The sequence below is a fragment of the Lissotriton vulgaris genome, chromosome 3_2 (assembly GCF_964263255.1).
Source record: "Lissotriton vulgaris chromosome 3_2, aLisVul1.2, whole genome shotgun sequence".
Taxonomy (NCBI): domain Eukaryota; kingdom Metazoa; phylum Chordata; class Amphibia; order Caudata; family Salamandridae; genus Lissotriton; species Lissotriton vulgaris.
Genome location: NC_141690.1, coordinates 148,940,777 through 148,954,523, shown reverse-complemented (window position 1 = coordinate 148,954,523; position 13,747 = coordinate 148,940,777). Strand labels below are relative to the sequence as shown.

General features: G+C 38.5%; 1 protein-coding gene across 1 annotated transcript in view; it reads left to right on the top strand.

Moving 5' to 3' along the window:
- Window positions 1-13,747, top strand: part of C3_2H4orf50 (chromosome 3_2 C4orf50 homolog) — a 369,543-nt gene that overhangs the window by 329,651 nt on the left and 26,145 nt on the right. Inside the window, exons 9-10 of the mRNA XM_086964107.1 lie at window positions 1,398-1,528; window positions 6,275-6,328. Coding sequence (XP_086820233.1) covers window positions 1,398-1,528; window positions 6,275-6,328 — 185 coding nt within the window. The remainder of the gene's footprint in view (window positions 1-1,397; window positions 1,529-6,274; window positions 6,329-13,747) is intronic.

The window sequence follows — 13,747 nt, the reverse complement described above, 5'->3', positions numbered from 1 at the left end:
TGTGCAAATTATAGTTAAGCTGTTATTTTTCTAGACTTTGCGTTTGACATAAGATCTGTCCAGCAGAGACAAAGAACTTCTCGGCACGTGCCAGCTCCATTGGCACTGTTGTGGTATAAATGTGCGTTAAGGCCCATGTTCTTACTTTATTAAGATTGACTATTGCCCTTAAGTATTTACGCCTCGGAGTTACCAACGCTGGGCAACAACAGATGATATGCTCTGCCGATTCTTTGTGGTATTGACACAGTCGACATCCTCTATTTCCACTTAGTGTGGATGACCATTGAGCCCTATAGTCCTTTATTGGTAGGGTAAGCAGCGTGGTCTTCAAGACATTTTGAAGAGCATATCTCCCCAGTCCGGCATTCAGGTATGGTTGGCATTGAGTGGCTTAATTTGATTTTACGAGGCCCTCAGCGCCACAAATTGTTCTGATCATATCTATATCCCAGAGCCTTGGGAAGGTCATTCCCTGTTTTTTTAACAGGTTTTTTAGGCTAACTGTTGGCAGATTTAATATTTGATCAGTTGTCAGGGTGCTGTGGTGGAATGCCCAAAGCAACACTCATTGCACATCCCTTTGCCACAGAGGACTGCCGCTGAAAGGGGCATATTTACAAGGTGATGTTAAGCCACGTTAAGGGATTTAGCGCTACCTTGTAAATATAGAAAATGGTGCTACGCCACCGGAGCGTAATAGAAAGTGAAGCTCGGGTAGCGATAGGGGCTTGTAAGTATGGCTCATTTTTTCAACCTATTTATAGGACAGGTTTTTTAAAATTAACTTACATCTATCCGTTTGCTCCCACTACTATAGGAATGCTTCTGGTAGACTACTTCATTATTCTATATTCCCAGTTATTTCAGCAACAAAAAAGGCTTATAATATAAAAATGTACTGTACTAGTCACATAAATGGAGTATCATTGACAAAGCATTTGCAGATCTGATATAAAGATCCTCAAATATGTTTTACTTTTGTGAAAGAATTCACTCAGAGTAACTCTCCTACTGGTTGTAAGAAGGTGGGAGTAACCTGGTTATTGGATAAATCTGGTTAAAAGTTTTCGAACGCTTCTTACCATGGAATTGGTCAGGAATTTACTCTTTTTAAGGACAGGAGTAATACCTTTTAGTAGGAAAGAAAAATGAGCCTCTCTGTGGAGACAAAACCCCCCAAAATGTTGGCAAGCAAATGCAAAAAAAGGAATTGACAACGTTTTTTCAATATTATGGATGTAAAGCTGCGACTGGCGAAAGTTTCTAGGCATGAACGGGACAACTTTTGTTAATTTAACTTTGAACCTTAAGATGAATTTTATGTTATTTGTTCAGCAGAATAAAATGTTTGTCATAGCAAGGGCTGATTTATCACATACGGATATTGCTTTCAGGCTCCCCTACAGCCGTGGATTCTGTATACATTATTAAAGCTATTGGGAAGTGCAACTTGATGATCGGCTGGGGACGACCTACAGTGGATGAATTAGGATGCAGCAATGGCATTTTTATTCAAGGATACCGGGTACGTATGAACTTCCACATGCACTATGATGTTTATTTTTCATTTCTTTTGGCATCTATATAAGGTTAAGTAGGGGAAAATATAATTAAAATAACGTTGAAAAATGCAGATACTTTCCGTTCCATTGTTATCCACAAGGAGAACAGTGGGGTCAGCGTGGGAGTTTAACTAAGGCCTGTAACTCAGCTGCATTCCACCTGGCCCCTCTTTGTGTCCCATTAACCTGGTTATTAGACAAACCTAAAAATACTTTTAACAGAAAAAAGAAGGCGGGAGGAGGAAGGGCTTTATGAGAAGAAACAGAACGATGAAACAAGATGTAGAGAAGATGGAAAAATGATTGCAATTAAAAAAGAAAAAGAGGAAGTGAAAGAGGAATGTGAGAGAAATGGAAAAGTGAAAGAGAGAAAGAAATACGAGATGGCGGAAGAGATAATAAATGCATGACTAATTGGTAAGAATGGAGACACACATTTCCAAGCCGTGCCCAGAAATCTTCTAGAATTCTCAAAAAGTTTGCAGAGTTTTAATAACGGAAGAACCATCCACATTTTTTCACCATTATTACACTATCCATAGTTTGCAAAGTTATCTGCTATTCCTATGTTTCGTGCCTTACCTGGTTTATTGGCATTGCAAAGGTAAGTGATGTATTGAAATGTAATTTGCCCTATTTTAAGAAAGTTAACTCAATTTTCTATAAAATAAAACCTTAATGATAGATTTTAAAATATTTCTTTAATTCCAATACACATAACTTTAATATAATTTTGGCAATTAATATAAAGAAATCTAATATACAATTATACAGTCAAATTTTCTAATAATTATTCTATTGAATTAATATATTAAAAAATAATTTTAAATACTAAATGTAATAATAATTGAAAATACACTATAAAATACGATATGAACATATGTAATAAAAAATAATTAATATCATATATTTTAAACTGTTAAAGAAAAGGATAAAACATAGCACTAAAGCTAATATTTGTCAAATACCAAACCATAAAAAAATGTTTTAAAGCAAAACACAATTTTGATAATTTTAAAATATTGTTAAAATATGTATTTTTAGCTATATTCCCCTTAAATCATGTGATAAAAACACAAAATTAAATCAGACATTTACTGCAATCTCAAAAAACATATAAAAAAATTGAAAACAATTCAAACACACCACTGTATCTACACTGTCGTTTTTTTCTCCCGGACCGCAGAGACTCTAATTACGGCCTTCTTTTGAAATATGAAACTATCCTGACTGAACATTTGATTTTGCCTTGAAAAAGCCCACGGCCTAAATAGGCCCTATGGGCGAAACACGTGTCGGCTGCCCTCCATACAGAGGAAACATTAAATAAAACTTTTGCACGTTAAACTTTCAAAGAACGCCTGATTTTTAGTCTGAATTTCTGTTGACAATTGTGAGGGCACAATCCTCCACCTTTTTTTGTACTTATCCCCAATGGCTCTTGGGTGAAGCCTGTTGTTAGGAATGTGCCACAACAAACTTGGGCCAGGACAATTGTAGCACCTAAACCCAGAAATCTCCACCCAAACATCTATTCACACCACTGTATCTACACTCCTACCAAAATTAACATGGGGGGGACACTTTTACTGTTCTAAGTTCAATTTAAAACATTAGAGAAAATGCATACATAGGGAAGGTCAAATGTACTATTCTAACTCCATTCCAACAAACATTAGGAAAAGTGCAACTGCAAGGGGTGGAGGGGCGGGGCCAGATTTACTGTTCTGACACCAGTCTAACAAACAAACATTGAAAAATAGGCATATACTGTGGAGATGGGGCGTTAATAAGAATTACCATTATATGTATATTCTGACAAACATAGCAGAAAGTGTAAATATGGGGGAGGGGTGGAATTTACTATACTTACTCCAAACCAACAAATGTTGAGAAAAGTGTATGCATGGGAGTGGATGGCAGAATTACTTTCCAGGTCCAAATTACCATCTATTCAAACTCCAATTTTATCAACATTCACAAAAATGCATACATTGTGGCATCAGACTTACTTTTCTAACTCCAGTATAACAAACATTTGATAAAGCGCAAACATTTGGGGGCGGAGGGGGCTACATTTACTATTTTATCTCCAGTCCAACAAAGAAATATTGGAGAAAGTTCATACATTGGAGGGAAGGTCAAATTTAGTATTCTAACTTAATTCTAGCAAACATTAGAGAAAGCATGCATTGGAGCGGGGTGTGGAGGGCAGTTTACATTTACAATTTTAACTTCAGTCCAACAAATACTAGTAAAAGTGCATACAGTAGGGGGGTCATATTCAATATTTTAACTACAGCCTAAAAAACATTGAGGAAAGTGCATATATTTTGGAGGTTTACATGAGTACACCCATGTAAATGAATTGGCCATCAATAAAAATAAAAACATCATTAAAAAAACTTCCAAAAATCATATGATTTAATAATTTTGAAATATGTTTTTAATGTCTTTGAATATGACTTAAACGTTATTTAAAAAAATAAAGAAAATATTTTTAAATGAACAGTATGTATAAAACTCATCCATAAAACACACCTAAAACAGTGCTCCATGCCATAGAATAGTTATTTACACTACATTCTTTGTTTATTTTCCAGTGAAAAAATGGGATTCGATTTACGTTTTTCTAATCAAAAAGAAATTAATCAAACCCTCAAACCCTCAGCATGTCCCACCTACGTTTACATTTTAAGTTTTAAGTTAAGAAACATATTAAAAAATATATTTAACTGCAAATATTAATTTAACATACAAATATTTATGAGCCAATCTCAAAATGAGGCTAATTAGTATATTTCTCACTTAATCAAAATTGATTGACATTTTAGTACAAACTACACACTCCATCACCGAACAAACATAATAACCAAACTGTAACCTTTAATACATGACCTATAAAAATATTTTACATTTAAACATATAAAACATTGTTAAACTATGATATAAATCGATTACCATTAATTAATATAAATTTTAAAAAGCACTACCCACCAAATACCGCAGGAAATTCCACAGGCTGAAATTAAGATATAATGCAGATTTTATAAATGAAACAAATAATTAACAATTATGATATATAACATACGTTAAGACATCAAATAACATTAAACAAACCCAATAAACGCAAAGACCAAAAGTTGAAATTCAATAAATAAGATTTTTTTTAAACTTAAAAAAAAGAAAAAACAATTAAATAAAGAAAACTAATTAATTAATTATCATTAGTTAATATATACATTTACAAAAACGACTACCTAGGCATACACCATTAAATCCTACCACCGAAAATATTCTACATTATGATTGTATTAAAACAAAAAACAACATTTCTAATAAAAAAATACAATAAAGCACCATGACAAAAAGCATGTTAAAGAAAGCAATATTTTAAATTACAATATTATAGTGAATCACGTTAAAAAATGCAATACTTACCTTTGTTATTTTAGTCCTTTATATTTTTGTAATAGCAATATTTCGACCGCAATTTTATCGTCAGACTATATTTTGGATTCAGTATTTAGGTGGAAATCTCAACTACTCGTACCCCTAGTATATATAAATACATATTAAAATTCCAGGCCAGAGTGGTTTGAAACTGTGAACGTGTTCACCGACTGGTGGCCTCTTGACTTGGGACCAGTACCCACCCCCAAACTAACAGTAAAAAATCTAGGGGTGAAGCTGGATCGGGACCTTACCATGAAGGAGCATGTGAATGCAGTCGCTGGGGCATGCTTTCACACCATCGGTCTCTTAAGAAGAGTCTTCCCTTACCTTTCTGACAGCTATAGAAAGACCCTAGTGCAGACTATGGTGATCAGCAAAATTGACTACTGCAACGGACTCCTTATTCAAGCTAATGAGAGTGCTATTAATCGCCTCCAAGTAGTCCAAAACACAGCAGCAAGATTGGTCCTGAATGCCCCCCCCAGAACTCCCTCTAAACCCCTGCTGCGTGAACTGCATTGGCTGCCAATAAGACAACGCACCAAATTCAAGATCTGTTGCATTGTCCACAAGTGCTTGTTCGGGAAAGGCCCTGACTACCTGTCCCAAAAGCTACCTTTCTACAAACCTGACAGAGCCTTACGGTCAAGCAACCAATTGCTACTTAAAACCCCTCTTGTCAAAAAAACCAGACAAGGGGGCAGAGCATTCTCTTTGGTAGGGCCCAAGCTCTGGAACAATCTTCCAACTGACCTCAGACAAACCCATAATCACTCCTCTTTCAGGAAGAAATTAAAAACCGTCTTATTCCAGGAAGAATAAATATTTCTAAACATCAGTGTACATCCTCATTCTCTGTTCTATAGCAGCTACTCCATCTTGCGAGCAAAGCGCGGAGATACCTCGTAAGGGGTCGATTCTTGCGCTGTATAAGAACATAAAATAAATAAATAAAATAAAAATAAGTACTGGTCAGAAAAGTGAGGAGGGTTAAACATTGGGTCCTTACATCTAGCGCCATGTGCAAAGAAAAAAGGTTTTAACGACATTCATAGATGACAGAATTGTAAGTAGTTTACCTTTGTGTACCACCACATGGTACAGCGGGTTGAGGAACTGACCATATTGTAGTTACCTACACCTGTCTTATGAAAAATAAACTGTAATACATAAAATGAGGCAATTATTTACATTTGTTTAAAAATACTAAGCGTCCTGTATTATAACATCTACACATTATATTTTGCTTACAGATATATGTCAATGGGAACTTTCACAAGTCTATAATGAGCTCAGCTTGCACAAAGGTAAGTAACTGACTTTCTAACCCACAGAGTGAATGGTCTGCCTTAATATACACAAAGTATTCTTTTTTTGTCTGGCCTGTATGCATTTTCCAGCTTTTGCACCCAATGAAGTGCGAGTTATTGGATCGCTCAATTGATTTTTATTTATATATATATGTATATATATATATATATATATATATATATATATATATATATATCTGCATTACTTCAGTATTATGTATGAATTCCTCATTTTCATTTTGAGATCTTTTACTAATTCTGTAGGCCTATAGCTAGCACAAGCTTTTACACCAGGCTTGTAATCACTTCATCACTTTTCTTTGTAAAGATATCATTTTGATCAGCTAATATATAAACCAGCTTTTGAGTTACTCTCCCAAAGATGAATTGCATTTAAACCATACTTAAGTTTCCTTTCCTATGGGCTAATTTTGACAGGTAAAGCCTATTTCAATGCACCTGTGAAAAAAGGCTTAGAATGAATGGACAACATGTGGGAATTGATTCACAAAAACTGATTGCAGTTGTTATTCCCCATTCCAAGGGGAACCACTCCTAATGCCTTGAAAGGAGATTACATTTGTGGATGTTTACATTGTCTCATTTATATTCCCACTAGTATTTGGTAATGGGGCATCAAGTAGTCCTTTTGTTATATTGCATATAGTCGAATTAACAATTAATGTATAGATTTCTTTTGCTTAGTGGGTGCATGGTTCAGCCTTTCATAAACACACATTGACATTCACTAATCTTTCTTAAATGTTAATGTGCTTTAGTTTGCTGTGATTTACAGCTATTTTGTTCACAAAGTTAAAACATATGCACACTTAGGCTTTCTTAAACATTTTAAAAGAAAAGCCAGCAAGCAATCAAATATTATGCAATGCAATCACCATTTCAATGGATCAGAGCTTCACCCCAGATCATTTGGAGCATGTAATGTTAAAATACATACAATTGTCATCATTTTTATGAATTTTCTCCCAATGCAAGTGAATGGAAGAAGGAAGATTCGAAAAAACAGAAACTTGTAGATAGCTAATAATGAGCAGGTGCCAGGATCTTGTGGAAAGGAATGTGAGCTGTCCTTGATATAGAGATACAATTAAGACTAACAAGAGCTGACTCTACCACCTTCTAAAATTCTCGCTTTTTTGTGCCATCTTCGGAACGACTACACATTCCTGGCTCAGGTAAATAAATGTGGGTTGTAAAACATTGGGTTAAACAACCATAGTATATTTAAGTAATAATAATAATAAATGTTATATCGCACATATATGGGTAAATAAACTTTCTGAGGCCCCTCTTTGTGGCTAGGAGGTAAAAAAATCTACAACAATTAAATTACGATCTTATAATTACAGTTTTATTGACATTACCTTCACCATCCTCAAGTGTATGCAGAGAATCAGAGACTATGCCTTTGTTATTGCTAACACATTGGATGATTCACTTTATCTTTTAAATTAACATGTATGTGAAACTATGATCAGAATCATTTCAATCACACTGTCAAATATTTTCATTCCCTTATTCCCAAATATTCCTACCAAGACCAGATGCTGCTCAGATTAAAATCTAATCCATTTCGAATTTCATGTAGTTTCTTACCATTATCCTTAAGGTCTGTCTCTTTGTGTATACTAAGTGAGGTGTGCACAACACTTAGGCTCCAATTATGAATTAGGTAGTGGTAATTACCCCATGACAGGTTAAATAGCACAAGAATTTACTGAATCTACTGATCATGAGTTAAAAATTGCATGTGATATTTATCACATGTGCTAAGTACATGTTGGGTGTCCACATTTGCTATTTAAGAAGTGTGCTATGTATTGCATGTAATATTTACCTAATGGGAAACATAACATATGTGGTAAATAGCACACCATTACAAGTATGAGGGGTGTTTGAAAACCAGTGAAAAATACCACCTTAAAACACCTATGGTCAAAAGCAATTGATAAACTTTCCTGAAAGTGTAGAGAATGAAAAAAAAGCTGTACAACAACACAAAACACTTTGGGATTGATTCCGATCAGGAATAAAATTCCGCGATTCGTACGGCCCAAAGTAGTGGCGCATGAAGATTGATTCGTACGGTTAAATCACCTTACAACAAGCGGCATCAACACATATCAATCGTGTATCCCTCGATGAAGCGTACGCGACCCCCGCATCCCTTAATGGCCCGTATAAGTCACCCGCACCGACAAGTACGACACGCACACACCCCGATCAAGACTACGCGAACCCCCCCACCCCCAACGGCCCGAATAAGTCACCCGCACGCACATGTACGACACACACACCCCGATCAAGCTGACGCGAAGCCCCCCACACTCCAACAGGTGATATGGGGTACCGTACTGTACCCCGAGGTGGCTGACGTATGTGCAGCACGTCTCACTATTACACCGGTGATATGCGGTAGCGTGTGGCGCAACGTACCCCGACATTACAGGTGTGCAATGGTGATGTGAGCATGTGGCACCAGGTACAGGTATGTTGGACTTCATTGTACTCACCGTCTGCGCCGTCGTCGGTTTCTATGTACGAGGTGGTGGGCGTACAGGACGACACGGACGATGGGGTTCATGTCTTGTTTGTCGCGTACCCGGGTGCGGTTCGGGCCGGACTCTGCTTTTACGGCAGTTTTGGACTCTCATAGCAAAAGATCCATATGGAGTGTCTTCAACATGGATCGTACTTCCTGGTATGGATGACACGGTCTATTTACGTTCAGACGTGGCGTGAAGCATCAGCCGAATGCAATTTGCGATTTGTACGGAGTTTGTTTCGAGCCGTACGGAGTGACGCTTTGGGTTGGGATCGTACTTGCAGAATCGTACGAAGACGTTTACGGGTACGAATCGTACGGGGAAAAACGCTCCGTACGGAGATTCGGAGCGCTTTTTACCCGATCGGAATCGGCCCCTTAGACGAACTAAATAATGCAAAAATACAGTACATTCACTTTATAAGCAAACTGCACACAGAGCCAGCCCAACAAAAGCAACCATAGACATGTGAAGCTCTCCCAGGTTGTTTGCAGCAGCTCACACTTCCATTTCATCCATTTCACCGTACACAACCTTGGATGCAGCACTGTTAGGCCACAATATCATTCAATGCCAGAACCATGTTCTGCCTAAATAAATCATGTAGCAAGGGGTGGAAAATGGACCTCAATCAAATTGCGCAGCGATGCGGAAAGACAGCCTACTATACATATTTTTATCATTACAGATACCCTGGAGCCCAACATAGGGACCTACTGACATCCCCCTTCGTAAAAATGCTAGCAGCTCTAAAATGCTTTGCAACGGGCACCACACAGCAGACAGAATGATTGATGCATGGCATTTCTCATTCATCCTTCAACAAAATACAAACACCAAAAAGTGATGTATTCTTTACAGAGAGTGAGTATGTAGCACATACAGCTACCCTGGCCACCCACACAGCGAATGCCATCAAGGCAAACATTAATGCCATAACTGGATAATTCCTAACATCCCATCATCAATTGACTGCACTCATGTGCACCCGATGGCCTCACAAACACAGGAGCAAGTGTGCTGCATATGTGAAGCACACTATTGTGCAAGTACTGTATGATGTGAATTTGTATATACTGACCTGTCGGGTTAGGTGCTGTAAAACAAAACTCAATGTCATGATCCTACAGAGAGGCAACATTAACCATACTGTGGTAACACATAATCCTCAACATAACAGGGAGACAGATCAACTCTTGCATTAAACTTGGTGTAATCCAATTACAGTACATGTCAGCATTTCCATTAGAAAGTTGTTAGCCCCTATGACATCAGATATATGGATCTATGAGAATATGTGTAACAAATTACATTGGTCACTCTTCTCAATGATGTTGATTCTCAGCCAAGTCAACGTTTTTACAACCACATGTACTTACTTTAATACGCTCATGTATCTTACCTTGGATTCCTCCAACCTCGAGTCCTTCTTTCATATGTTCTTCTCCAGACATGTTGAGGGTGGTCATAGCTTTTTGTTCCTGTGGCTTGAGGGAGAGCTTGGGTAGAGAACTTCCACTAACTGGCATGCATTAGTGCTTGGAAACTCACTAGCATTTCTACATTTGGAAACTCTTTTTATTGTTCTCAACATCATGCAGATCTGTTGATATACTATTGATTTGTCCAAAATTGCCTTCTGCAGTCATGTTTTTGTTTGTTTTCACTGGCATCTTCAGCATGATATGGCATATTGGACAGTTGCTGTGTCTTACCACCTGCTTGCCAAGACCTCCAGCTGAGGATTCATAAACGTGTACTTCATTTATAAACTTGTAGTTCCTTTCCCTACTGGGGTCCATGATGGAAGGGTTCGGCAGGCTTCTGCTTTTGATAGCTGAGTTATAAATGGGACCGTTGTCCATAACATGAATGCTTGCACACATGAATGAGTTGTTGGTGTACTTTGGGTAGTGGACCGAGGTCCTTCTGTATTTGGCACCGGCTGTTTATGTTTGTTAGGGATAAATGTTCTGACTTTAAGAACTTTCAATGCCTAAAAATGGGCACTTCCTTATGCTTTGTGCATGTGCTGTTTATCAGGTGCTGTATTTATCAAATGTGGTAAATAACAACCATTCTGTATTTAACACATGTCGTTAATACTAATTAAATTTTTCATTTTCATTTATAACTTTATTTCGATTTGTATAAAATCACAAAAGTTAAAACATACGCAAAATAAATAATAAATACAGTGACAGGGCTGCTCATGGTAATTACATTGAATGGTGCAGTATCTATAGTCTAGCACCTTATTTAAACATTTAAATATTATTATTATTAAATAGTTTAAAAAGCATTAAACGTTAAAAGAAAACCATGATTATAAACCTATATTTGGCTCACAGCATTTGCATATGGTACAGTTAGTCTAGGGGGATAATACAGGATGGTAATTCGAAATCAACAAAGCTTCGCTAGAGATGAGCCTTTGCCTCTTCCTCTTCTCTTTCCAGCGAAACACCCATATCCACCCAAGGTACTTTGCTACTGCTTCCACAACCGGAATGGCCACAGAGGTTTTAAGGATTCGAAGGGCCTCAAGACTGGACCTAATACCCATATTAGCACAGGTTGGTTTCAGCAACCTCGTTCTTGGTTTACTGTAAGCAGGACAAGGGCAAAAAATGTGGCCTACTGTTTCTATAGTGTCCACGCAAAACAGGCAGTGGCTGGATTGTGTATTGGCCCACTTACTTGTACAGTTGTTGGTAGGTAGCGCTCCTACTCTAAACTGGTGGAACAATTTCCTACCGCCGGTTGATGAAATAATATCCCAATATGCCTCAAATCTGGGCTCCAATTTGTAATCTAAAAAGACACTAGAAAGGGAGGTGCCAGAGGAGGTCTGGATACGTTTCATGTTGACCATAGCCTAATAAACAGCTTTAAACTCGGATTTTGATGGAAATGTGCTATCAGCTGGGGATGACCACAAATGGACCAAACCCATATCTGATAGTATACTATGTACAGTCCTGAACCAGCCCAATTTCTTGTTGACATCCAAGTCCTTGACTTCCAACAGTGCTTGGTCATAATGGATAAGTTCAGGGGTTACCCATAATCTTCTCCAATAGGCAACCAACCTATAATGTACCACATCTCTAAAGGTGTAGCACCCTAAATCCGAAAACAAGGGGACTAGAGGGGTCGATTGTGGAAGACCGATTATAGAATGTAAAAATTTGTTCTGACCCATGACTAGGGTATCAACATTTGCATAGCCCCACAGCTCTGCTCCATATAGTATCGAAGCACCAATTTTGGATTTATAGAGCTGGAGGACCGGTGCTATGGGTTTGGTGTGGGAGAGTCTGTGCTCCTTCAATAAAGCTCCTGCAAGTTGGGCATGTCTAACTGCTTGTTGAGTAACATGTGGCTTCCAGGTAACCTTCCTGTCTATTAGAATACCCAGGTTTGATAATGTCTCTGTTCAAGGATTCCCTCGTTCATCCGGACGACACCGACAGCCTTAGAGGAGTTCGTCAGTACCATGTACTTGGTCTTGTCAACATTGACAATGATCATGTTCCAGACAAAACTCCTCAAATCTAAACAGGGCACACTGGAAGCCCTGTCTAGTATTAGAACCTATGAGGGTTTCGTCCACGAACATTAATAGCGGTATCTTAGTCCCTGCTAATGTTGGAGCATCTGTGGGAAAATCCTTGAAATATTGTACCACCCCATTTATATATAGAGAAAAGAGGGTGGGAGCAAGGACATACCCTTGCCTCACCCTCCTGTCGACCGAAAATTTTTGTGTGTTATTATCCGTTTCAGCCCATCTAACCTGGGCAAAGTTGTTAGTATATAGTTTCACCACAAAAGCCAACAGGTCAGCCGGCATGCCCAATTTTTCTAGTATGCTCCACATCTTTTTGCGTGGGACCAAGTCAAACGCAGACTTAAGGTCCACAAACGCAGCATAGATAGTACCCCTCCCTATGGTCACAGTACGCCAGTATAACAGAATGAACCTCATGACCTGGTCCACAGTGCTTATACATTGCGGGGACCCTGCCTGAAGATTCGACAAGATGGCCGATTCCTCGAGCCAGGCCTGAATTCTGCACAGCACCACCCTTGCGATGACCTTTTGAATACTATCTTTTAGTCTGATAGGCCTATAATTAGCCCTTTTTTTAAAATGGGCAAAATCACTGCTCCTGCCCAGGTACAGGGTAAGCGAGCTCCTTTGGCAATGGCATTAGCCAGGAGCTGGATGTATTCAGCCCATAATCCTGTGTCTTGGAGGAACAGGTCAGCGGGGATACAGTCGAGCCCCGGTGCCCTACTCTCTGGGACCCGAAGCAGAGCATTTTCATCTTCCTGCTTAGTAATCTGAAGAACAGGGCTTTCTGATGGGATTCCCATTAAGACACTGGTTACAGAATCACTAGTGAATTGACCTCCGAAATAGGAGATCCACTGCTGCGGCTCCACATAGTTTGATGGGACATTGACCGGAACGCCATTGCCCCACTTCACCAGGTGCCAGAACGTGGTCATATCTCTCCTGGTACTTACCTCCAGCAGGGCAACCCAATGCTCCTCATCCCAATCCCTTTTGGCTGCTACTTGCGCCGCCTTGTAAGAAAACCTACTTTTATTTATTAATGCCCTGTCTTTAGACTTATAGCCGCTGCTAACAATCTAGAGGCAGTCCGACAGGATGAATTGTACTATTCTGCTGCTTTAGATCGTGCTGGTTGGTTAGATATTTTATTTTTAGTAATAAAATACATTTTAAGATCGTTAAAAAGGTGCTCATGGACATCTACTGCTCTATCACTCTGTGCTTCTTGTGCTGCCTCTGCCTGGAGTGTTGCAACCGCACTAG